We start from the raw sequence: 25,451 nt of genomic DNA, 5'->3' as shown, positions 1-25,451 counted from the left end.
CCCCCTCTCAAGAGGGCTCTGTTCCTTCTGGCTCTGCCTCGCCAGGCCCCACCTGGCAAAGACTCCACTGGGATGCTCTCAGTGCAGCAGGAGCAATACCAAATCAGAACCTTCTACCAAAAAGTTCAGGGTCTTGCCAGAGTCCCTGGATGACTTCTACCCTTGGCCCTTCCTGATGGGGCTGGGGCCACTGTCTTCCCCAGCAACATGGTGCGGGGCTGAACAGGTGGCCTACGAAGGGTCACCTTCCCTCTCTCAGGTAACAAAGCACTCACAGTCTAGACCGTACTGCTTGTAATTCTTCGCATAGAGCAACCCCAGTTGCCAGTAATTTAACATTTTAGAAGAAACAACTTTAAGAGGTAGCAAAATTACAAACTGGGCAGGAACACATGGCCCTGTGTATGGAACTGAGGTCCTCTCCACTGGGCCACACTGGAATGGACCCTGGCACTTCCTGGAGCCTCCATCTTCCAGTCCCTACCCCAGTCTGGGAGGAGACTTGTCCAGAGGATGTGGGTCACACGTGAATCATGCGTGCTCTGTGGTGGCCTCTTTAGTGCTTAACTGTGCCCTTGCACCCTGCATGCACAAGAACCCGAGGCTGGTTTCCTGAATGGCCCTGATTCAAGACAACACAGGACACTCCAAAGGGTTCCCCGATGTGATATACTAAAGTCATACTATAGAGTAAGGACAGGTGGTTCTTAAACGCTATGGATACCCAAAGACTGAAAAAGGAACTTAAGCTTAGCTCAAAGCAGGCTCCAAGTTGGAGATACAAAGGCAGTACTGGCTTGCAGGAACTGCTAATTGCTAATTGGCTATGAATATGGATGGGCCAGGATCACCTCCACACTGAGCAGGCACTCAATAGACTGCCAGATAGCTGGGGTTTTAGAACATTATCAGTATTTACAAATGCATGAACAAGTTATTCAGCAGGGTTCTTATGTTCAGAGAATTAATTTCAGATGGCTTTATTGCAAAATTAGCATTCATTCCAGCCTCCTGCTAAGCCCTGATCTCTACAGTGGGGTAGGGGGTGGGGGTGGGGTCAAGTGATCCCATGGCACAGGGCCTGGCCTCAGGACAGTCCCATGCCAAGCCCTTTTGCTCCCATGAACTCTGCATGGATATGGAGGTGGGGAGGGGCCAGGGCTGGGGTTGGCTTATCCGTCTTGGCTCAGTGGCCTCGGGCCTACTCCACTGCCCAAAGCTCTCTGGAAGAAAGGGGTGTTTTACTCTGTCTTTGGCAAGGGCTGTTCATTATCTTACCCATCACCTAGGATATCCCCATTTTACAGATGAGAAAACTAGCAGAAGCGAGGGAAGTGGCCATTTGCTCTTTCTCCTTCCTGCCTTCCCTGACCTGGACCCTGGCCTGGAGGTGGCCTGCCTTTGTAGGGCCCCGTGCTACTTCTAGCTAGAACCTAAGCAGAGTCCCTGGGCCAAGAGCCCTGACTCCTGCCTGGCCAGGAAGGAAGCCGTGCTGTTCAGGAGTCCCATTTGGTCCCATTGCCAGGATGCCGCTTCTCATATCTCTTCTTCCAGAAGTGGGCTTATGCAGACAGTCCCTAGTCTGTAAATAGTGAGTTCTGACTTCTGATGCAGACAGACTCATCAGGGTTCTCAAGAAGCCACCTCGCTCCAAGAGCTATATGCAAAAGGAGCGAGTGGAAAGCCCCTCAGAATCCTACAATTCAAGATGTGCGCTGTGGAACTGGAAGCTTCTGGACCATCACAGGCTTTCCAGACATCCCGGACCACCACCCCCTCCCTAAAGCTTGCCTGGTGGCAGAGCAGGGTGCTGCCCCGAGTCCCCACTTTTGGCCTATGCTTTTGTTTTCAGGGTGTAATCAGGGCAGCTTCTGTGCCTGGGTCTTCTCATAAAAAGAACAGGAAAAAAATAGCATCACCAGGGCCGAGTACGGTGGCTCACACTTGTAATCCCAACATTTTGGGAGGCCTAGTGGGGTAGATCACCTAAGGCCAGGAGTTTGAGACCAGCCTGGCCAACATGGTAAAACCCTGTCTCTACTAAAAATACAAAAATTAGCTGGGCGTGGTGGCGTGCAGTTATAGTCCCAGCTATTTGGCAGGCTGAGGTATGAGAATTGCTTGAACCTGGGAGGTGGAGGTTACAGTGAGCCAAGTTCACGCCACTGCACTCCAGCCTAGGCAAAAGAGTGAGACCCTGTCTCAAAAAAAAAAAAAAAAAAAAAAAAAAAAGCATAGCTCACACCCCTACTCATGAGAGCTTCCCTGCAGCAGGCAGGACACAAGAGGCCACACACTCTCCCTACAAAGGGTTTTACACCACATTTACGGATAAGACGACTCACAGGAAACAGGCCAACTCAGACCATGGTGCACAAATAACAACAGTGGCCAACAGCACTAACAGGCGTGAAGCCAGAATAGGGACAGGTGAGCCCTGAGCCCCAGGTCCACTCCACTTCCTAAACATCCTCTTCAAGCCTGGAATGGTATACCTGCTAGATTGAATATCTGGAGTTGGGAGAGCAGGGTCTTATTATTTCTGGGCTAGTCTCTTGGAGAAAACACCTAATCATAGCTACTAAGGTGGTGGGTGGGTGGGGAGGCTAGAAAATTATGCAATATGTGGACCATGGTGGGGTGTGATAAACATGGAGAGAATGGATTCAGGCCTGTCAAGGGTCATGGGTGAGAGGTCAGAAGAAACCTCAGATGGAAATTTGGGAACTGCAAATGCCCAACTGAAAATGTCAATGCAAAGGGAAAGGAAAGGCGCCACTAAGTAACGTAAGCACAAGGTGAGAAATTCAAGGAAGGCGCCTCCCCTGTGCAGCCCTGCGCCAGCGTTCCCAGTGGCGACCCACCTCGTTACCAAGGGACCCCGCAGACTCAGGTCTGCTGGGGCCTGAGATGTACCATGTGTCAGTGACCTAGAAGAAACTGCAAAAGAGAATAGGCTGCAGGAGAAGGCTGCTCTTGGAAATTGTTGTGGGCAGTTTTGTGCCAGCTCCTTCTCCATGTTTCTCATTCCTTTCTGACTCCAGGGTTGAACAATGTCACTAGCCACCAGCCCCCTGCACTGCTCAGAGTCTGCTGGTCTGAAGAGCTGATCCATCTACGCCTGTGACTCTGTGCCCACCTCTACTTCCACTGTTCTTGGGGTCAACATAAGCAAGCTGAACACCTCCCACAATCTTCAAACCCAGATACAGTTTTATTGATGCAAATACAACACCCCCATTCCAATTCTAAACACATCATCACGCCAGGTGACTTCATCTCACCCAACAGGAACAGTAACAACACTGGGCTAACTCTCAGGGGATCCTGCTGCAACATACTCCCCTCCCACACCTTATCCCCACAGCCCAGTAGCTTGGAAGTGGAAACCTGTACCTCTCACCTGACTACCCCACAAGGCCAGATGGAGTCTAGGGGCTCAGTCCCCAGCCCCACCCCCACCCCAGGGCACTTACTTCAGCATGTCCTTGTCCTTGTTGAGGTGCTGGAAGAAAGAGGGCTCGCAGATGAGCTGGCTCTCCTGGCACACCTGCTTGCAGGACTGCCCGGGCTCAGCAAGCTTCACCTGCAGGGCACTGAGGGGCGGCCACATCACTTGCCCATGGCAGAAGTCCTAGAATGACAATGAAGCCATCAGCCACAGCGCCAAGGATACAGCTGGGGATCCCCAGCTCTGCCAACCACTCTGGCAATGGGAGGCGGCACACTGGGAGAGCACAGGGACGGGGAAGAGTTGGGAGCCACATGGATGGGCTGGGTTGGGGCTCAGCTGGAATATACCTTCAGGCCAGATCTTGACCTCTCTAACCACCAGCTTACTCAACCTCAAGATGGGAACCAAGAGCACTGCCTTCCACAAAGGGCTCCAGGATGAGAGGTCATACTTGTGATGAGCTTGGCACCACGCCTGCCCATGAAGGGTGGCTATTCTCAATCATCACCATCGACACTTTGAAGCCAGGCTATTTAGAGCCTCTGCTCTTCAAGGCCCATCTTCAGACAAGCCTCCACCAGCTGGTCTGTTCCCTTCTCTGATTCCAAATGCACTGTGTCTACCCTATCTTGGCAGTTACCTAATATGACATTGTTTCATGAGCGCTACTTTTATCTCAATGGCAAGGTTCTGACACTCTGAGGTGAAGATCATGCCAAGGAAGACTGCAGACACTTCTGATACCACCTCATATCGTGCTATGTCCTCAGAAGGGACTTAGTGCTGGTTGGTTGAAAACAAGTACAGTAAGTCCTCACTTAGTGTCGTGAATAGTCTCTCAGAAACTGCAACGTTAAGCGAAATGACAAAATAAACCAATTTTACAACAGGCTAATTGATATTAATAAAGAGTTAAGTTTCTATGGCACATTTCTTGTCAAAAAACATCACCAAACTTCTAAATAAAGACCCAAAACACTTCTAATATTAAACATTGAAACAAATGTGAGCTATACATACATTTAAGAAAGACAAATGTAAGTAAGATAAATTATTTACTCAATTTTTGGTGAATCAGTGAGTAACAGCAGTTGTAGTGGTGGTGGGTTCAATCGAGTAATACACATTCGCGAAGTGAAAATTGTAAGGCGTGCCTCCTCCCACCTCGTAATTCACTATCAATCAATCACTAACATGGCACCGCAATCAGGCCTGCCTCCACCAGCTGGTCTGTTCCCTTCTCTCTGATTTCTTGCATGTGTATGATTATTGTAGACTTTATGAAGCTTTTATTGTACAATAATTTGTATCGATTCATTTGTTTTCGAACCCTGTTATTCCAGCTCAGGGTCGAGGGTGGCTGAAGCCTGTACCAGCAGCTCAGGGTGCCAGGTGGGAAGCAGCCCTGGACGGAACACGGTTCCATCTCAGGGTGCATTCATATACACCCCCACTCACTCATGCTGGGACCATGTAGACATGCCAGTTCACCTCAGGTGCCCAGCTGGGGGATGTGAGAGAAAATCAGAGTCCTTGAAGAACACCCATGAAGACACAGGGAGAATGGGCCGACTCCACACAGACAGTGGGCCCGGCCAGGAATCAACTTTCTTCATTCGCAACATTATAGCAAAATGACATTATTTGAGGATCTTCTGTACCACATTTCATATATTCAAGAACTGGAGAAATAGTCTAAGTAGCATATGATAGGATGAGCAGGAATATGGCACCCCCTACCAGGAACATGTGTTAAGTGCTCCGAGTTGGGCAGAGCCAGTTGACCCTGGGATCTAGAGGGAGTAGAGGAAACCAGCAGGTCTAAGGAGGACTCGGGGGTTAGGAGAGGGTTGGAGGACTGCCCCTGAGAAGTAACATGGAGTACCAGCACCAGGAGTGGTAAGGAAATGTACTTTTCAATGTGTGTCCTTCTGGAGTATCCTACTTTTTCTCACATTTCCTTTCCAGATCTGTGTGGAGGAGTTGATCAGTAATCTCAGGGCCCAGGGCTCCTAGCACTGGTGCAGGCGGAGGAAATGTTTCTGCCCCTCCCTTGTCTGTCATGTAGAATGCCACCACAGGGATATGAGGGTCTCACGCTACCAAGCGGGTCCCTTGGCATGGAGGTGGGTGTGGCACCAGAACAGAGGCTGGCCCAGAGCTGCATCCAGAGGGCATACTGTTGCCATTTTTCTTTTTTTTAACCTTGTGCTTGTATATATACTTTTTTGAGACAGAGTCTTGTGCTGTCACCCAGGCTGGAGTACAGTGGCACAATCTCTGTTTCCTGCCACCTCCGCCTCCTGGGTTCACGCAATTCTCCTGCCTCAGCTTCCCGAGTAGCTGGAACTACAGGTGTGCACCACCACACCCAGCTAATTTTTGTATTTTTAGTAGAGACGAGGTTTTGCCTTGTTGGCCAGGCTGGTCTTGAACTCCTGACCTCAGGTGATCTGCCCACCTTGACCTCCCAAAGTGCTGGGATTACAGGTGTGAGCCACCGTGCCCGGCCTTGTGTTGAGCCAAAAGACAGTTAGAAAGAACAAAGCAAAACCCACCCAAGGCTCTGTGGGCAGCTGGCCTTGAGAGCACATCCTGCCTCTTGCTTTTACCAGCTATGTAACCTTTGAGCCTTGAAGAGCAGAGGCTCTAAATAGTCTGGTTGCAAATTGTCGATGGTGATGATTGAGAATAGCCACCTATTTGGGCAAAATACCTAACAGTCTGAAGACTTAGTTTCCTCATCAGAAACTAAGATGATGATACTGATGATTTCTTAGGGTTATTGCTTCTTCCTATCTCCTTGAAGGAGGAAATGCTGAGAAAGGCATTGCCAGCTGAGAAAGGCAACTGTAGGTTACTACTGGGTTACTTGGTGCTAGCTTCTCTTATAGTCTCCTTAAATCAAGGATCCTGATTCCACCAAGGCAGGCAAACCCACTGCTGCCCTCCACTCATGTGTTCCTATGATAAGCGGACTCGACTACTCCAGCCTGAGTGAGTTTTGGTGGTTAATGAGCAAAATGCTTCACCAAAGAGTAGGCAGGAAACCTAGAACTTGGATTCCTATCAGCTGCAAACAGAATTCCAGGAAGGTCTAATCATTCAGAGATGAAAAGAAACACATTGGATTATTGAGGGATATTAGGATGCAGCTTACTCTTCTGAAAATGATGCACAGTGGGTGAATGGGTAAGCAGAGTGTCCCAGGACCCATACAGCCATGGGCACCACCAGAGACAGACAACTGGACAGGAAGGCCCTCAAATGACTCCTTATATTCATGGTGATTTTGAGCACAATCCAGGCCCCTGTTAAGCCTGGATTGTGGCAAGATAACTTGAGTCTGAATGCTGCTACTAAGGCTGACAGCGTGACTGCACAGACTTGTGGGACCCTGAATGGGGACACAGTGATCACTGGTGGCTGTTGCTTTCTTAGGTGACAGGAAACCTACTGGCTAGCCTTTGACACTCTGCCCATCCCATCGGGACAGTTGTCATCAGACAGGAAGAATGAAAGCACACAGTGATCAATGGAGTTACTGATGATCAGAGCTGAGTGAGGACATGGGCATTTGGAAAAGGTAAAGTGTTTTTTGGTTGTTTTTCTGGTTGGCTAATGCAAGCAACCTTGTTTATATAGTTTGAATATCCCTTATCTGAAATGCTTAGGATGAGAAGTGTTTGAATTTTTTCAGATTTTGGAATATTTACATATAATAAGCTATCTTTGGGATGAGAGTCAAATCTCAACATAAAATTCATTTATGTTTCATATAGATCTTAAACATGGAGGCTAAAGGTAATTTTATACAATATTTTAAATACATTTGTGCATTAAACAAAGTTAAAGTACTATTATGTGTGAAATGTTCCATGGTAGTGTCATATTGGTACTCAAAAAGTTTCAGATCTTGGAGCATTTTGGATTTTCAGATTAGGGATACTCAATCTATAATTCTTTTTTTTTGAGACGGAGTCTCGCTGTGTCGCCCAGGCTGGAGTACAGTGGCATGATCTTTGTTCACTGCAACCTCCCTCTCCCAGGTTCAAGCAATTTTCCTGCCTCAGTCTCCTGAGTACCTGGGATTACAGGTGCATGCCATCACGCCCAGCTAATTTTTGTATTTTTAGTAAAGACAGGGTTTTGCCATGTTGGCCAGGCTGATCTTGAACTCCTAGCCTCAGGGGATTCGCTTGCCTCAGCCTCCCAAAGTGCTGGGATTACAGATGTGAGCCACCATGCCAGCCCACTCAACCTGTAATTCTTTAGGAGCAGTTGGATAACTTCTGCAGCCTTTATATTTTATAATAGAGAGACTTCTAAATCCACATACACCAAGTCATGCGACTGAACAGAAAGAAGCCAAGTGGGAATATTTCTCTCTGCGTCTTGGATTCGGCTTGACCCAGTCCTGATTAGGCTGGGGAAATGAAGATCCACGAAGGCTGAAAGCTCCTGTTTAGGCTTATGAATCATGACTTGTAAGAAAACTGTGGAAAATCGCTACTTACATGACACCTACAAACAGAGCTGAGGGCAGTATCTCTGTACCTGTTGAGTTTGGAGACTCTTTAGAAACTTGGCTCCTTATTCATGCTCAGCCTCATGGGGTACAGGAAGCAGCACAAAGGTTAACACTGAAGCTAGAGGCCAGGCGCAGTGGCTCATGCCTGTAATCCCAGGACTTTGGGAGGCCGAGGTGGGCGGATCACCTGAGCTCAGGAGTTTGAGACCAGCCTGGTCAACATGGTAAAACTCCATCTCTACTAAAAATAGAAAGAAATTGGCCAGGCGTGGTGGTGCGTGCCTGTAATCCCAGCTACTCAGAAGGCTAAGACGGGGGAATTGCTTGAACCCGGGAGGCAGAGGTTTCAGTGAGCAGAGGTCGCACCACTGCACTCCAGCCTGGGCAATAGAGCAAGACTCCATGTCAAAAAACAAAACAAAACCCTGAAGCTAGGGCAAAGAGTCTTCCTTTGTTTGACAAGGAGGAAGTGACATGGTGAAGGAATGTGCTTCAAGTTAGAAGGAGCAGATTGGAAGCCTTACCCCACCACAGTGGTGCTTTGGGCGTGTTACCCGGTCTGGTCTCATCTCCTGCTAGTCTGCAGAGAGTGAGGCTAACAGATAGTAAGAAGTGGAGCTGAGCAGAATGCAGCAAATGGCAGGTGCTCCATAAATGCTCCTTTTCCTCCTGTTAGCCCTTCTTGGAAGAGCTGCCTGTGCCCCGTAAAGCTTCCAAGGTATGGCATTGGAGACATCTGCAGAATCTGGGGCAGCCCTAGATGAACGGACATCTTGCACCCTGGTCCCAGCAGGGCAGGATGGCACTGCAAGGCCCAAACCATGGCAAATGCCCTTAAAGCTGCACTGGAGGACTGATATGCCCTATTTGTTCATTTCTTTGTAAACTACAGCAGCCTCCCCTCTCAAGGTCCCCCTCAACGGGTGTGCTCAGTTCCATCCTGCACATGAACACTGGAGCTCCAGGAACCCTTTCTCGTGCTCCCCAGAAGCATGGACTAGCATCCTCTCAGCAGTCTGTTTTGGGGGTCAACAGAATCAGGAATAGTAAAAATAGCAGCAGGACCTTCTCAAAGCTTGGTGCCACCTGGAAAGTCTAAAGGTGATCACATTGAACAGAAGGAGGCCTGAAGGTGGCAGGAGAAAACTGGGGGTCTGGGTGAGGATTCTGGCTCCCAGCTGTGGGACTTCACAGATGTCTCTTCAGCTCTGCCTGCTCTTGCACATAAAATGAGGATGATGCCATCCGTCCTTCACTCCTTATCTAATTCCTGTGAGAAAAAAATGAGGTGACCGATAAGAAAGAACTTTGTGATGCTAATGTTCCAAGGTTGACCGTTCTTTGCTGCAAGGGTCTGGAGGTAAAAGTTGAGTTGGCTGATTACATACGGTAATTCACCTCCATCCACAAGAGCCATCTTTTGGTCCAACTGCTTTTAGGGCACAATTGAAATGGAAGCCCCTGTCATAGCCTCTTCTCTCCCATAAGTGCCAGTCCCATTGGGTGCTCACAGAAGGCTAGGCATCCTGTTTCATTCAACTGAAGCACAGGCTAATAAGACAGTGCCAACTTGCCTTATCTCTTTACCATAAGCACTCATTCCTTCATTCACTGAACAAATACTTGCTACTAGGCAGAAAAGCATAAGGGCTCAGAGCTCAGACTGCCTGGTGGACTCTTAACTCCTCCGTTTATTAATCATAATGTGTAACATGCTCAGAAAAGCACCTGACACAAAAACACCATCTGCATGTTGGCTGTCACCATGACTACATGCAATCTAGTGCCTGGAGTGCAGGGGAGGGGATGATGAAGCAGAGGAACCACAAAACCCTGCCTTCATAGGGCTTGCATTCAGTGAGGGAGACAGAAAAACAACAGATAAGTCAATATATGCAGTACATTAAAAGGTGGTAAGTACTCTAGAAAATAATGAAGTGAGACTGTTGGCAGAGATGATGTCCTGATAAGGCATCACTGAAATGGTGGCAGCTGGGAAAAGACACGAGGAAGTAAAGGAGTGAGCCACGCAAGCATCTGGGAGGAACTTTCTAGGCAGAGGAACATCTAGATCAGAGGATCTGACGAGGGAGTACATTCCAGGGGGAGCAGGCGCTTCCGGGTACCTTGGCAGAGTGTATTATGGGTCGGAAGTAATGGGGTTCAGGAGGGCCCTGGGAGTCAGAGCTTTTCCTTGAAGTAAGATGGAAGACATTGGAGATTTCTGGGAAGAGGGGTGATGGGATCTGCATGCTGGGAACAGACTGCAGGAGCAAAGCCGAAGCAGAGAGACAGGAAGCTGCCGCAATAGCACAGGAGAAAGATACGGGACTGAGACCCTGAGACAGGGCACCTCTATTTAACAAACCCCCATGAAACACTCATGTAAGCTGGCTTTGAAGGTTTCCCCATTCAGTACTTTACAAATGGCTATTAAAGTCTCCCACTGGGTGTTGGAAATACAAACATGAAGGAGACACAGTCCCTGGACTCAGAGGTTCAGTGCGCAGTCTAGTAAGAGAGGCCAAGGCTAAAAAATTACAGAACAGTACAAAACAAATGCCCAAATAGGTTGCGCAGGCCACTTGCAGAAAGGAAAAGATTAACACTAGGGAAGAGGAAAGTGGTGGTAGCAGTCAGAGAAGGCTTCCAGGAGATAGGGAAGGCCATCTGGCTTTTGTAGGCTGCATAGAAGTTAGTAGCTTACCTCTAACATGGCGCTTTGCAGATAGTTGGTGCTGGGAACAGACTGCAGGAGCTGCTCAACTAAACGGAATGTTTTTTGCATCCTGAGGCTTTGACAGCAGCAGCAGTAGAAAAGGAAACTATTCTAACTCAATGAGCTCCTATGCAGGCAGAATGAGATATAAACAGTAATTTCCAATCTGGTTAACAAGTCCGCTTAGAACACAGAACATCTGCATTTTTCCCTAACAATTATTTCAACCAATCACCAAATTTCTCTAAATGTGCTTGACTATCCTGAAATTTCCATGCAGTAGCCATAAACCAACGAAAAGTCTAATAACCAACCAATTTATGAGACAAATGAACACAACCAACCATGAAGAAGAGGTAAGAGCACTGCCTTCGTAAAGAAGGCTAATTAGCAGCCTGGGGAAAACACCATAAAAATACAGAAGGGGACAGAGAAGGGGAAGAGAATGCTCCCTGAGAGAAGCGCTAGGTAGAGGGGCTGCTTGTTTGTGCCCTCTTGGTTTGCTGGGCCAGGGGACGGGTCACTTGTTCAGAGCAAAGCAGAGGAGTGGTAACAGAAGGGCCAGTCAGAGAGGGCTGAGTGGTGTGTGAAAGGGGTCCAGAAACCCCCCACCCCACCCACTGCAGCCATCTCTTTCACAGAGTTACTAATAAGCCCATGAGAGATTCAGTGCAAGTGGATTTTGGTGGGAACCTACATTGTCTGCAACCAAGAACACAGGTTCACATATAAATGTCTGCAGGCAGGATCTAGAGAAAGAAAAATCAGAAATTGGCAAAAAAAAAAAAAAAAAAAAAAAAAAAAGTTGGTAGGACAGGTAAGACCATGAAAATGGGGTCTGGGCCCCGTTCGGTCGGCTATTTGAGGGATAAGGCACGTATTGGTTATCTGTGTTACAGCTGAGAAATCCAGGGCCTGGCACAGGACTAGTGTTCACAGCATTAATATTGAGTAACTGGATTAGCACACCTCAGGTGCCAGGCTGAAACTGAGCATTCTTGGCATGTGTTTTCCCTTAAAACAAAGTGAACTGTGTCCACACATGGCCCCAGAGGTTGTTTCCCAGAAGTGAGTGTGAATTTTTATTTCCACAAAAGAAACAGTGATGGTGCCTGTAAAACTGAGCAGCAGGCGGCAATCTCCATGAATTATCTCTACACATGCAATTCCCATTGAGCAACAAGCTCACCTTTGAAGAGCCGAAACAGAAATCTACCTTATTCACACACTTCTAGGAGTCTATCCAGGAGAAATGAAAACAGGTTGCATGTGAATGTTCACAACAGCACCTACCACATTAGTCAAAATGTAGACATAACCCCAAAGCCCATCAACTGGTGAATGGATAAACAAATTGTAGTATTAATCTATCCATTCATGGAATACTATTCAGCAATAAAATCAGTTCTGACACATTTAACAACATGGGTGAACCCCCAAAACATCATGCTAAGTGAAAGACACCAGAAATCTCCAGAAAAGGCTCATCTAAAAAGGCAGGAAACAGATCAGTGGTTTCCTAGGGCTGGGATGGGAGCAAGGATTGATTGCTAACAGGGACAAATGAGTTTTTTGGGGTGATGGAAATGCTGCTAAACTAGAGTGTGGTGGTAGTTGTGTAACACTAACAATTTGCTAAAAAAAAAAATCATTGACTTGCATCCTTATATGCGGTGAACTTTATGGTCTGTACATTATACCTCAGTGAGCCAGTTTGAAAAACACACTTTAGTCGGTTTCTGGGCTCCTGTGGCAACTTGTAGTGAAGGCTTTGAGAGCACCCACATGGGCCAGACATTGTTCTTAGTGCTAAACATTATCAAACTACCCTTTCTTCCACCAGCCTGATGGGTAGGTTGCATTATCCCTATTTCTCAGAAGAGGAAAGAGCACAGAGATGTTAGGTAACTTGCCCAAGGTCAGAAACACAGTGGCAAGCAGAGCTAAGATGTGAACCCAGGCAGTCAGCTGCTAGGGTTCAGTGCTTAATCATTACCTGCCTAGTCTCTCTGGGTACAGGAATGGCTGGGTAAACAAAAGCTATTTATTTCTCAAGAGTAAACATTCCTCAAGCTAGTACCAACCTTCTTCCCTTTTCAATTTCTCCCTCTTTCCTTGCAATCTGTCACCTCTACCATTTCTCCCACCCTTGGACTATCCAGATTCATAACAACATCTACAACACTTGCATCTACAACACTACAATCCTTGCATCTACAACACTCCATAGTGGGCTTATTTTGGGCTCTGATGAATACACATCCTAGGACCTTCAGCTGATTCCACAGCCATTCTTGGAGTTAACTCTTTTTTTACCCTCCATCTCTCCAGAATGCTTTTCCCATGAATCACATAGCTCTTTACAAATTAACATGGCTGTGACCATCCTATACATTTACAGTGTCTTTACAGGAAATAGAAAATAGAACTCAAGAGCGTATGTATGGTTTTAATAAATTAATCTGAAATTGCCATTCCTTCAAAAAAGTCCTGCTATACTCTCTGACCTGAGGCTAATACAAAAGACTTTCCCAAGAAATGCATAACGAAAACCTATGTCTTGAGACATACTCAAGATAGGGAACAATGGTGCTTGATCTTAGATTACAAAGAATTTCCCCCTGCTAGAGACAGCATCTCTCTGAGAAAGCTGATTTAAAAGAGCATGCACTCTGAATCAACATTTTTAATACAGTAAAGGAAGCGGGGACATTAAGAGAAAGGAGCAAGTGGTTTTCCTAGATCCAGGAGTCTTTCTCATTGGGTGCCTGCACACAGGGAGGGCTGGGTATGAGGTGGGTTTCCTGCTGGCAACTGCTCAACTGCACACTGAAGCCCGGAGTGCCCTCGATTGCTGTCTGTTGGCTCCCTCTGGTTCCCACTGCCTTGGCTGAGCGTGACGGACAACCCTGAAAGGTTTCTGGAGTAAAAGCTTCTGTGTTCTCCTTGCAGATCACATGGAGAACTCTGAAGGCAGATATCAGCCTAATTAGGGCTGCAGGGCTCCTACCATCCAAGGGATGGGAAGGGCCTCCTAGGAGCTGCAGGCTTTCTTGTTCATACCAGGAAAACTTCCTCTCCATCCTCGCTGCCCTTTGAAGATACTCGTCTAGTTGCAAAAAATAATGAATACTCCAACCTATAAAACACTGGGGTCTGGAGCTAAAAGAGGTAGAAGACTCAATCTGTGAACCAATGGGATCTTGGCTTCCTATCTTCCTTCTGGCATCAGGGGAACATTCTGGGTTTAACAGAATCTCTGAGATAAACTCAAAATAGGCTCCCTTTATTGCTCATTTAGGAGCATTTGGAGAATGTTTAATAAAAAATGCCCCTAAAACAAGATTCCTGGAATGATTTTTCTAAGCACCAATCTGATAGTTCCACTGCCCCTTAGTCTGCAACAAAGCCTTTCTTTAGCTTCCTATTATCCCAGAATCAAACTGGAATTCTTCAGCTGAGCCTCAGCATCTTTTCACATTCTGTAATCTCCTCCTCCAGCCTGGTCTCTTACCTCATCCCTCTCTTCAGTCAAGTGCCTATCATTCCCCATGACATTTTCCCCACATCTCCAGGCCTTTATATCTGGACTTGTCCAGCCTTCCATCTGTGCTACCAGTTTGCCTTCAGGACTCGCCTCCTGCAAGATGCCTTCGGATACACTCTACCATTTCTCCCCCATCTTCCCTCTGCAGGCTGGGCCATATGATCCCAAAGCATCCTGTTACTTCACTATTACCAGGGTGAACCTACAGCAGTGGCAGTTACTGCCTGTGGACTTGGCTGCCTTCTCCATGAAACTTGCAGCTACTTGAGGGCAGGGATGGGGACTTGGAGATATTCTCCTCCCCAACTGACTGCACAGCCCATGGCATGCTCCAGCTGACAAATATTCAGAGTAGAGGAATGAATCAACAACAGCAGGCAAAAAAGAAACCTCTGGATTTCTGTGAACTGCAGATCTCTGCAGAAAGGCCTATATGGTGGGGGTGGGGGGTGTGCAGTTTTATTAGCATGCTTTCCAGCAAACAATTTTGGTAACATATATTACACAAATCATAAAGTCCAGGATGAGCTTCCTGGTTCCTGACACACAGGAATAAAAAGCACACCCTCCCTCCCTTCCTCCTTCCTTCCTTGTTTCTGTCACCTGGAAGTTACTGTGCACCGACCATGTGTCCAGCAGGTTACTAGGGATACAGAGGTGAAGCCAGGTGGAGCCTCTGCATAATGGAGCATTTAGCAAGGTCTATTTGGGGAACAGGACCTTCCTGTTTGAAAGGAAACGCAGCAAGACTTGCAGAGGACCTGATAACTTTTAAAGACCAGCTGGGATTCCTGAGCCTCAGGGGAGAAATAAAAGCCTTCAAATAAACCTGATCAAGAGTCATTTATGCCTGGCGGTTGGGTAACTATTTTCCCTAAGAGGAAGTGGAGACAGGCAAAGAGGGTTTCAGCAGAAGCTGCAGGGATCCTAGTATGATCTCAAGAGAGCCGCCGAGATGGTGGCAAGAGCTGTGATGTCTTAAGACCTACAATTGAAGGAGGCCCTGCAACTCTTCCCTGCAGCTGCAGGAAGGGTGAGCAGCCCTTGATGACGTAAGAAGATGGGAAGCAAAGCTCTGGACACCTTCTGTCTCCTGAGGTCCTGGTAAGCACTGTTGGTGCAGACTTGGCCTCATATCAAACCAGTATCAATTCTTGATTCCACAATCTGTGAGCCTGTAACTGTGAGTCTTGGTTTCCACCACCCAGATAATGGGGTTACTACTACCACCTCCTGGAATTACTGTGAGAATTAAATGATATATTATGATGTGTCAGGCACACGCTGGCACAAAATCTGTATAGATGTGGTTGCTAGAGTTGTGATGATACTATCATTCTGGTGTCATATAAAGGCTGAATGAGATAAAGATTCAAATGGTTTCTCGTGAAACCAGATAATTATATTAAAAAGTAGTGTATTACAATACAATATAGCATAATGTATTAAATAATCAACAGTACCAGTTTGCATTTATTGAGCACTATGTATGTGCCAGGCTCTGTTCTAAGCACTTTGTACGTATTAGCTCATTCGATCCTCACATCAGCCCTATGAAGTAGGTCCTATTAGCATTATCCTTATTTTACAGACAAGGAAAGTAAGGCATAGAGAGGCCAAGTAACATGCCCAAGTCATATAAATAGAAACACATGGTGCCAGGAGTAAAACCCACATGGCCAGGCTGCAGAGCATGCCCTCTTGCTGCTAACAAAAGCTCAGCATATCAGACACACCGCCCCAAAGGATATGACCAAGGCTCCCAGCTCCAACGGCAGCACCCAGGGCTGCTGGCTGCTCGCCACAGTTTCAGTCTCCTCAAATCACCAACTCTTCCTTTGAAGCCCACCTTGGGCCTACTTAGATTTTCAATACACCATTTCTATTTTCAGCTTGCACCATCCTCATCCCCTATTGTGTAAAGATCCCTTGATTGCCTTAAAAATGCTTTATCCTTTAAGAAGAGCACCTTATTTCTGGAATCTAGTCAAAGAGTTCATATTCTCCTACCCACAGGGGTTCTGAGTCTGTCTATTTCTAGCTCTGTGTTGCTTTTGAAGTCCAAGGAATTAAAATGCTATAAAATGACAGCAACAGGCTCCTGGTCTTTACTTCAAGGAGCACATGCTGCAGTTTCCCAACTTTGTTGGGGAAAGTGGGACTCTTGGCACCCTCCTTGGCTTTGTCCTGCTTTTTATCTGTTTTATATACTTATAAGGTTTCATTTGACAAAGGGTCCTGCTTTCCTCTAAAGTCCTTACATTTAGAACTGCTGAACATGTTTTATTAAAATAATGCTTAGAAACAGCTGGTTTAAATTCTTGCCTTTCTTAAGGTGACAAATGAAGATGGGGCAGGACCAGAAAGCTGTCTGACCCCTCCCGTCCCAAGTCTTCCTAATGGGTCTCAGAACCCACTCAGGGCACAGACCCTGAGGGTCAGGGGAATCTTCACAGTAATCATCCCATCTCTCTTGTAAGTTTCCATTTCACCTTACATGTCATCAAGAACATACCTACTCCAAGGGAATACTGGTTCTCTTGGGTGACCATGACAGTGCTACTATTATCCAGCTCCTGGAGTCTCCCAAAGCAGGAAAACAGCCACAGAAACACAGTGAGCTCTTAAGTGTTCTTGAGAGCCCTATGGGGTCACAGGAAGCAGTACACAGCAAAGACAGACTGACTTCTGATAAGCCTTACCTGTTTTTCAATGAAAGCATTGATTCTCTGTAGCATCCCCTCACATGTAAATTCATATGGCATGTATGGCTCAATCTGTGGAAACAGAACATGATGCCATGAAGGAGAAGGATAGAGAACATGTAGCATCTCCCTAGTCCTCTGACTCACTCAGTACATGGGTGCTAACACCAGGAGGCGGCCTCATGAGGGTTGACTGTGGACTTGCAAGTCGTGATCTCACGCTGATCCTTACTAGGTGTGGGACTCTGAGCAAACGACTTGCCATCTCTAAGTCTCAGGTTCCTCATATGTAAAAGGATGATATGAAAAACTCACCTCTTTTAAGCTGCAAAGATTATCTGGGAGAAAAAGGGTGCTTAGTTTAGTGACTAGCACCTAGTGGGCATTCAACAAAAGATGGAAGTTACCACTTGCTAGCAGGTAAGTTCCACAGGGCAGAATCCATGCTGTTGGGTCATCTTTACATTCTAGTGGTGAGCACAGTGTGGCACATGTAGGAAATTAGCAAACATCTGTTGAATGAATGCATGGTCACTGCTCTAAGGCAACAATGAGCAGGTGAAGGATCTATGACAGTGACAAAAGCATTGGTCTGTATTTGTAGGTGAGGTTAGCCTGTACCCAAAGAGCTCAGGGTGCAAAAATAAAGTGATAAAGTGTCGCAAGGAGTTCAGCTAGGGGGTCCTGGGAGGCTAGAGGGTCAAAGCAGACTTCTACTCATGCTGGGCTTTTAAGGCAGGCTGTGAGTCTAGTAAGCCCAAACTGGGGAGGGCCAAGATGCTGAAGACATCCTTGGGGAACAAGTAGTGTGGTCTCTAACATGAAAGGACAGCAGGTAACTGCAGCTCAGTATTATGGTAACTGGTGAGACGAGGTGGAAAATTCACTGAATTTCCAGAAAAGCCTTGAGATTTCTATACTAAAGAGCCTCAATTTAATTTGAGGGGAGTAGGAAACTCTAGAGGATGCTTCATTAGGGTAGAGGAGGCAGTCTTATCAATATTGTGACACCTTAGAGAAGGGGAAGAAATGTGGGTTTGATCTCTGCTGCACAGTGTCTGCCAACACTATGAGGCCTGTGTTTTCAGGAGTATTACCAACTTAAAATGGAAATTTCATTTGGGAGAAAATCACCAGCAATATAGTCTATTATTGCTTCAGGGAGCTCAACAGCTCCTCTCAGCAATAGCGTAGACTGGGGTGGTGGGGCAGGGGGCGCACCTTCACTAGCTACCTCTAAAGTCTTTGCTGGAATCTACAGGGTGGAGAACTAGGCAAAACATCTATAGTTGAAGCTTGCTGAAAATGGGACAATGAACAGAAATAACATTCCTTAGTGGCAGCCAAGGAGTTGGTCTCAGGGCATTGTCTCCCCCTTTCTTGTGTGCCAAATCACACATTACATTGAAATCTTCAACAGTGATTTTCAGAAATTTTAATTGTCTTCAAATGCTGAACGAATGCACAAATGTGGGCCACAGTGGCCTACAGCTGTCTGAATAGAGCTAAAAGAGGCTGAGCCGTAAATACTGTAATATCATGCAGACTATTCTACAAGAAAAAAGAGGTCACTCTATTCCTAAACAGCTCATCTCTGAAGATCTCAAAATACTCAGAAGAATTGACTTTCAAGTTCTCAGTTTGTTCCTTGTCAACTCAAGCTTTTGAACTTACTGTTCCTTCTCTAACCCAGACACAGCCCTTCACACAAAATGCAAATTTTTTTCTTTTCTTTTAAAAGATGTTTAGTCAACCCAAGGGTGACTCCAGAAGCTTTCTATTGCTGGCCTAGAGATAAGTTTCCTCTCAAAGATTCATAGAAGGAACGATCTAAAACAAAGAACATGGCATATCTGGGTTCATTTATCAGTGTTAAAGCAGGATTTGTATAGTGAAATAAACATCTATGGTCATCTTTCATGAGATGAACAGATTTAGTTATGTTAGGAAGCATGCCGAGTACCCAAGTGCCATTCCAACAACATTTCCAAAGGGAATCCATTAGAAAATGAAAGAAAGTTAATTCAAAGTGTTCAAAGCCAAAAACACAGAAAAATGGCTCTTCCTCTGTTCTCCTACCAACCCAGCCCACTTTAACCAAAGGTATGTTGACTCATTCATTGCTTTGGGGCCGTTCACTGTTTTAAAGGATATGAAGCAAACAATTTTCCTATACAAGAAAAGCAAAAGGGAGGGAGAGATGGAGGGATGGAGGGATAGAGAGATAGAGGGATGGAGAGATGGAGGGATGGAGGGATGGAGAGATGGAGGGATGGAGGGATGGAGAGATAGAGGGATGGAGAGATGGAGGGATGGAGGGATAGAGAGATGGAGGGATAGAGAGAGAGATGGAGGGATGGAGGGATGGAGAGATGGAGGGATGGAGAGATAGAGGGATGGAGAGATGGAGGGATGGAGGGATAGAGAGAGAGATGGAGGGATGGAGGGATGGAGAGATGGAGGGATGGAGGGATGGAGAGATAGAGGGATGGAGAGATGGAGGGATGGAGGGATAGAGAGATAGAGGGATGGAGAGATGGAGGGATGGAGGGATAGAGAGAGAGATGGAGGGATGGAGGGATGGAGAGATAGAGGGATGGAGAGATGGAGAGATGGAGGGATGGAGAGATGGAGGGATGGAGAGATGGAGGGATGGAGGGATGGAGAGATAGAGGGATGGAGAGATGGAGAGATGGAGGGATGGAGAGATGGAGGGATGGAGGGATGGAGAGATAGAGGGATGGAGAGATGGAGAGATGGAGGGATGGAGAGATGGAGGGATGGAGGGATGGAGAGATAGAGGGATGGAGAGATGGAGGGATGGAGGGATAGAGAGAGAGATGGAGGGATGGAGGGATGGAGAGATGGAGGGATGGAGGGATGGAGAGATAGAGGGATGGAGAGATGGAGGGATGGAGGGATAGAGAGAGAGATGGAGGGATGGAGGGATGGAGGGGTGGAGAGATGGAGGGATGGAGGGATGGAGAGATAGAGGGATGGAGAGATGGAGGGATGGAGGGATAGAGAGAGAGATGGAGGGATGGAGGGATGGAGGGATGGAGGGGTGGAGAGATGGAGGGATGGAGGGATGGAGACATAGAGGGATGGAGAGATGGAGGGATGGAGGGATAGAGAGAGAGATGGAGGGATGGAGGGATGGAGAGAGAGATGGAGGGATGGAGGGATGGAGAGATGGAGGGATGGAGGGATGGAGAGATAGAGGGATGGAGAGATAGAGGGATGGAGGGATAGAGAGAGAGATGGAGGGATGGAGGGATAGAGAGAGAGATGGAGGGATGGAGGGATGGAGAGATAGAGGGATGGAGGGATGGAGGGATGGAGGGATGGAGGGGTGGAGGGACGGACGGACGGACGGACGGAAGGAAGTCGGTGAGTCAGAAGGTAGGTCTATATTGCTGGACCCTGTGGGGGAGGGCAGGCAGGGGCTTCTGCATTGGAAAGCTCTTCAGAGTCCTAGCAAGCCTCTGAAGTGAGACCTGTTATGTGAATTGGGGGCTGGAAGAGTGGGCAGTTTTCTGCATAAAAGTTGTTTAGGAAAAAGTGAAGGCCTCTTTGGGGGACAGAATGAAGGAGAATGCTAAATCACATCCAGTCATTGAGAAACCCAAGCTAGGCCAGCTGTGGAGAAGCAAGGAAGTATTCTTGGGCATCCTGCTTTGTTAAAAAAAAAAACAAACAAAACAAAAAGGACTGTTAATCATATGGCGAGGGCCACAGGAAGGATGCCTGCAGATTGCACTGTGAAGTTTCTGCTGACCTTGGAAACATTCCCTTATCTTCCCCTCCATTTTCTCTTCTTGACCTCCCTTCTTGTGTGATTTCCTGTCTCCACTAGTACCGACTCACCTTTCCAAGTCAGGGACAACTTCTACAGGCAACTGCTTTCAAAGATGAGCCTCCATGAGAAGCCCTCTATGGTCTGACCTGACAGATGTGGCTTGGCATCATTCAATACGAAATGGTCTTAGAAAGTACCAGGAGGCCATGGTTTGACTCATGGCTCCTCCGCTTACTAACCATAGGATTTTGAGTAAACAGAATCTGTAATTTCTCTTCACGATTTCCAATGTACACTGGGTCATCTCATCACCCTGTTCAAAACTTCCCATCACACTTATAAAAAAATCCTGAACACTTAAACAAACAAACAACAAAAAAACCAACCACACCCACACACAAAAAAAAACAAACCCAAAAAAAAGAAAAAAAAAAAAACCTGAACAATTACCATGGCCTTTTGAAAGGCCCCACACATATTCTGGTTCCTGAGGACCCTTTTACGGTCTCCATTATTTCTGATGAGAAGTTGGCTGTGTTAATACCATTATTCCTCTAAATGTAATGTATTTTTCTCTGGCTGCTTTCAAGGTTTTCTTCCTTATCTTTGCTTTTCAGCAGTTTGATTATAATGTATCTTAGTGTGTTTTTCTTTTCTGCTTCTACCTCAGCTTTTAAATGACCCTCAAGAGTACAAGCATTAACTAAGTGTTGTGGATTGAATTGTGCCCCTTTAAAAGATATGCTGTTCTAATCCCCAGCACCCATGAATGCGATCTTATTTGGAAATAGGGTCTTTGCAGATGTAACCAAGTTAGATGAGGTCACACTGAATGAGGGTGGGCCCTAATCTTGTATAAAAGGAAAAGACAGAGACACACACAGGGAGAAGCCATAGGATAATGGAGGCAGAGATCAAACTTTTGATGCTGCAAGACAAGAAATGCCTAGGCCTACTAGAAGTTGAAAGAGGCAAGGGAGGATATCCAGCTGGAGACTTTGTGGGCGGGACGTGACCCTGCTGACATTTTTGACTTCAGACTTCTTGCTTCCAGAACAGAGAGAATAAATTTCTGCTGTTTTAAGCCACTCAGTTGCTTGCACTACTGTGTTACGGCAGCCTCAGGAAGCTTATATGCTAAGGGACTGGGAGAATCAAGAAAGAAGAACCTTCGCCCTTCCATAGGAATGACTCCGGTGGTGAAGCTTTAGGTGTGTGGCAGATATTTTGAGGCAGCCTATAGGAACCACACTCTATTTGGCGCTTCTTTCATCAGCTTGGTCTCCTGAGGTCGGGGACTTCTACCCAAACTGCTGAGACTGGGATTGGGAATGTATGTATCATCAATGGGAAGCTGACACCAAACAGACCACCTTGAAGCAGGCAGAGCACAGATAATGCATCAGAGTGCCCTCCCTCCTCTGGAGATGTTCTGAATTAACTGAAATCAGCAGTTCCGTGGGCCACAAACTGATTATCCTGTTCTGTTTCCCAGAGGGGTAAGATGGCCTCCACATGGGCACACTGACTATCCCTCCCAGGACATATGCCTTTTCAGCCTTTTCCCTTTCAGTCACACTGTGCTTTGAACCGATGCCCTTCCGCGTCCACTTCTCAGTTTTACTTTGCAAATTACTCCTCATCCTGTAAGACTTAACTAAAAGGCTGCATTCTCCAGAAAGGCTTCCCCAACTTCCACTCCTGGAGTGTTTGCATGTTGCTTTGGCACTGAACATATTCAGCCTTGTATTATGCTTACTTGCAGACATCTATTCCTCTCTCCCATCTATCCATTGGGTAAATCCCTGTGTGGGCACTGGTAATACAGAAATGAGACAGATGTATATCCTGACTTCATGTTGCTAATGGTGTAGTAGAAATTTAGACTATTGACAAAAATCATAATACTTAATACTGACTAAACACTATATAGTAGACATTGAACTTAAGCACTTTATATACATTATCTCATTTACTCCTCACAAGTAACCAATCAAATGGTAATGTTGGCCCTACGTTACACATGAAAGGAAGCTGCTAGTAAGTGGTAGAGCTAGAACTGAACCCACACTGTAAGTCCAGCTAGCCCTCCCACATGCCTACACTGGCTTCTCTTAAAGCATCATAACCAAGTGTAAAAAGTGCTCCCATCAAAGTACAGCAGCAGAGTGCAGCTGTGAGAGTCCATGGCGGATTCAGATTGGGAGAAAGTATAACTGCACTCTTCTTTACTGGATGGTAAACTTCTGATAGGTGGGAAGCCAGCCCTCCTCTGTGTTTGTGGAAGTAAACACCCCGCCCCCTCCACAACCCCAGGTGACTCAGAGAGCACTCTGTGTATGGCAGGCACCTGACAAATGTCTGCTGAATTGATCAGAAGAGGCCAGAAATGTAGTTACTTTTACAAAATTCTACTACATGTTTAGGTAGAAAAAAAAAAACAAAACAGATGTTCTATAAAAACATTCCCCAGTATTTCCTTGCACTTCTCTCTCTTTTGTAGAGGAAGCAGGGCTATCTTTTCAGATCTTTGTGAGAGCAACAAAATCAGATCACTGAACCAAGTATGACTCCAGATCCTGCTCCTGTGCCTGGGATCCAGGCACACATCAGGATACCAGCTCTGTTTCCAATTCACAGAACATTCATGAAATCCCCAGGCCAAATCCTATAGCTTGGTTATTTTCTAATTCTAGGGTTAAGCTGATGTGGTAAAGATCTGTTCATTAAAACCAAGGACCTATGATGCTTTATACACATTTCAGGTCACATTAGAAATGAGAGAAAGTGGAATAAAAGAAACCAACCTTCTGATTTAAAATTGCTTTCACTGCATCCTCTACTTCCTCCTGATTGTTGAGGTCAACAGTCCACACATGTGGCCGCCCGATGAAAACTTCAGCGTAAGGATGCTGGGATGTCAGCTGGAAAAGAAGCAAACACCTCAGTCTCACAAGCGATTTTTAAAATAACTTTCTGTGCTAGACGGCGTGCTACGCTTTTTACGGTACTGAGTTCTAGTTGTGTAGGTAACAAGACATTGTATCCTTCCCTTTGATGATCAAAACCATCCATAAGCAGATAACAATAAAACAGTGATGGTTCTGTATCTTGAATCCCACTTGGAAATAAGATAATGTCACAACCAGGTGACAAGGAAGCTGCTACAGGTGGCTTTAACCCCCAACATCACACCAAGAAATGATGAACAATTTCTTCTACCCCAGAACCCAGCCCTGAAAATCACCTATTAATAGATCAAACCAGTATCTATTATCCTGGCTAAGACAGACAGGTCAGCCTAGACAATTACAAGAAAAATCAAGGCTGTAAAGTCCCAGGAGGCTAAGTCATGGTGCATAGAAAAGGTGACAGAAAAAAATGATACCATCAGAAATACATAGAATTTCTAGAATGGTTTCAGGAATAATCATTAGCATAATATTCAGAAAAAAAAGGAATGTCAGTTTTTGTCCTAAAGGAGGTTTTATTTGAAAAACAATGTGTGGTCAAAGAAATCAAGTGTGAACCGTGACAATTCTTTAATTCATGAAGTGTCCATTCTTCTTTTTTTCCTCCCCCCACAAAGGGTCTTGCTCTGTTGCCCAGTCATAGTTCACTGAAGCCTCAAACTCCTGGGCTCAAGAGATCATCTTGCCTCAGCACTCTGAGTAGTCAGGACTACGGATGCGCACATCATGCCTGGCTAATTAAAAACAATTTGTTTTTTTGTATACACAGGGTCTCTGTATGTTGCCCAGGTGGGTCTCAAACTCCTGGCCTCAAATAATTCTCCTGTGTCAGCCTCCCAAATTGCCGGGATTACAGGCACAAGCCACTGTGCTTAATTGAGTCCATTCTTTAATACAGCTAAATTTATCCCCTGATTTTGTTTCCATCTCTATCCTCATATCTCTTTAAGGTCATGTTGTAAAGGGAGCATTTTAGACACATGTGAGAGCATTTTCAGCTACCGTAATAACTGGAGAGTGTTACCTTAGTCTGTGGGTGGGAACTAGGGATAGAAGCTGCTTCACAATGTGCAAGGACAATCCTGCACAGGAAAAACTGCCCACTGCCCATGAAACTTTCAAATGCCCTGCAGGGCTTTCACATGGGCTTACAGAGTTTAGCTTTTTATTTTTCTTGAAACAGAGTCTTGCTCTGTACCCCGGCTAGAATACAGTAGTGCGATCTCGGCTCACTGCAACCTCTGCCTCCTGAGTTCAAGCGATTCTCCTGCTTCAGCCTCCTGAGTAGCTGGAACTACAGGTGTGAACCACCACACCCGGCTAAGTTTTTGTATTTTTAGTAGAGATTGGGTTTCACCATGTTGGCCAGGCTGGTCTTGAACTCCTGGCCTCAAGTGATCCGCCGGTCTCAGCACCCCCAACTGCTAGGATTATAGGCATGAACCACCATGCCCAGCCAGAATCTAACTTTTTGACAGTTCAAACATACAGTGAATTACCCACAGACATAATCACATAATCGTGTAAATGAAGCAATGTCTCTGCTGTGTTTTATCTGAAACGTCACCAAAGAGCTGTCACCATTTCAGAAAGATCAAAGCAGCAAAGTCAATGCCACTGAGGATGTCAGAGTCTTCAGTAAAACCTACCCACATTAGTCTATATTCGGAGCTATCACATTACTGGCAGTTCTGTTTATATGTGGGTATATGTAAACACACTCA

General features: G+C 46.2%; 1 protein-coding gene across 4 annotated transcripts in view; it reads right to left on the bottom strand.

Annotated features, from left to right (window-relative positions):
- MGAT5 (alpha-1,6-mannosylglycoprotein 6-beta-N-acetylglucosaminyltransferase) overlaps nucleotides 1-25,451 on the bottom strand; it is a 329,469-nt gene that overhangs the window by 4,761 nt on the left and 299,257 nt on the right. For all 4 annotated transcript variants that reach the window (XM_005572984.5, XM_074008906.1, XM_005572985.5 and 1 more), the window contains 3 exons: nucleotides 23,563-23,679; nucleotides 16,954-17,028; nucleotides 3,477-3,634 (listed from right to left, as the gene is read on the bottom strand). In XM_005572984.5, the coding sequence (XP_005573041.1) occupies nucleotides 3,477-3,634; nucleotides 16,954-17,028; nucleotides 23,563-23,679 (350 nt within the window). The remainder of the gene's footprint in view (nucleotides 1-3,476; nucleotides 3,635-16,953; nucleotides 17,029-23,562; nucleotides 23,680-25,451) is intronic.

Source organism: Macaca fascicularis, chromosome 12 (genome assembly GCF_037993035.2).
Source record: "Macaca fascicularis isolate 582-1 chromosome 12, T2T-MFA8v1.1".
Classification (NCBI taxonomy): Eukaryota; Metazoa; Chordata; class Mammalia; order Primates; family Cercopithecidae; genus Macaca; species Macaca fascicularis.
This window is presented reverse-complemented; position numbering and strand designations above follow the sequence as displayed.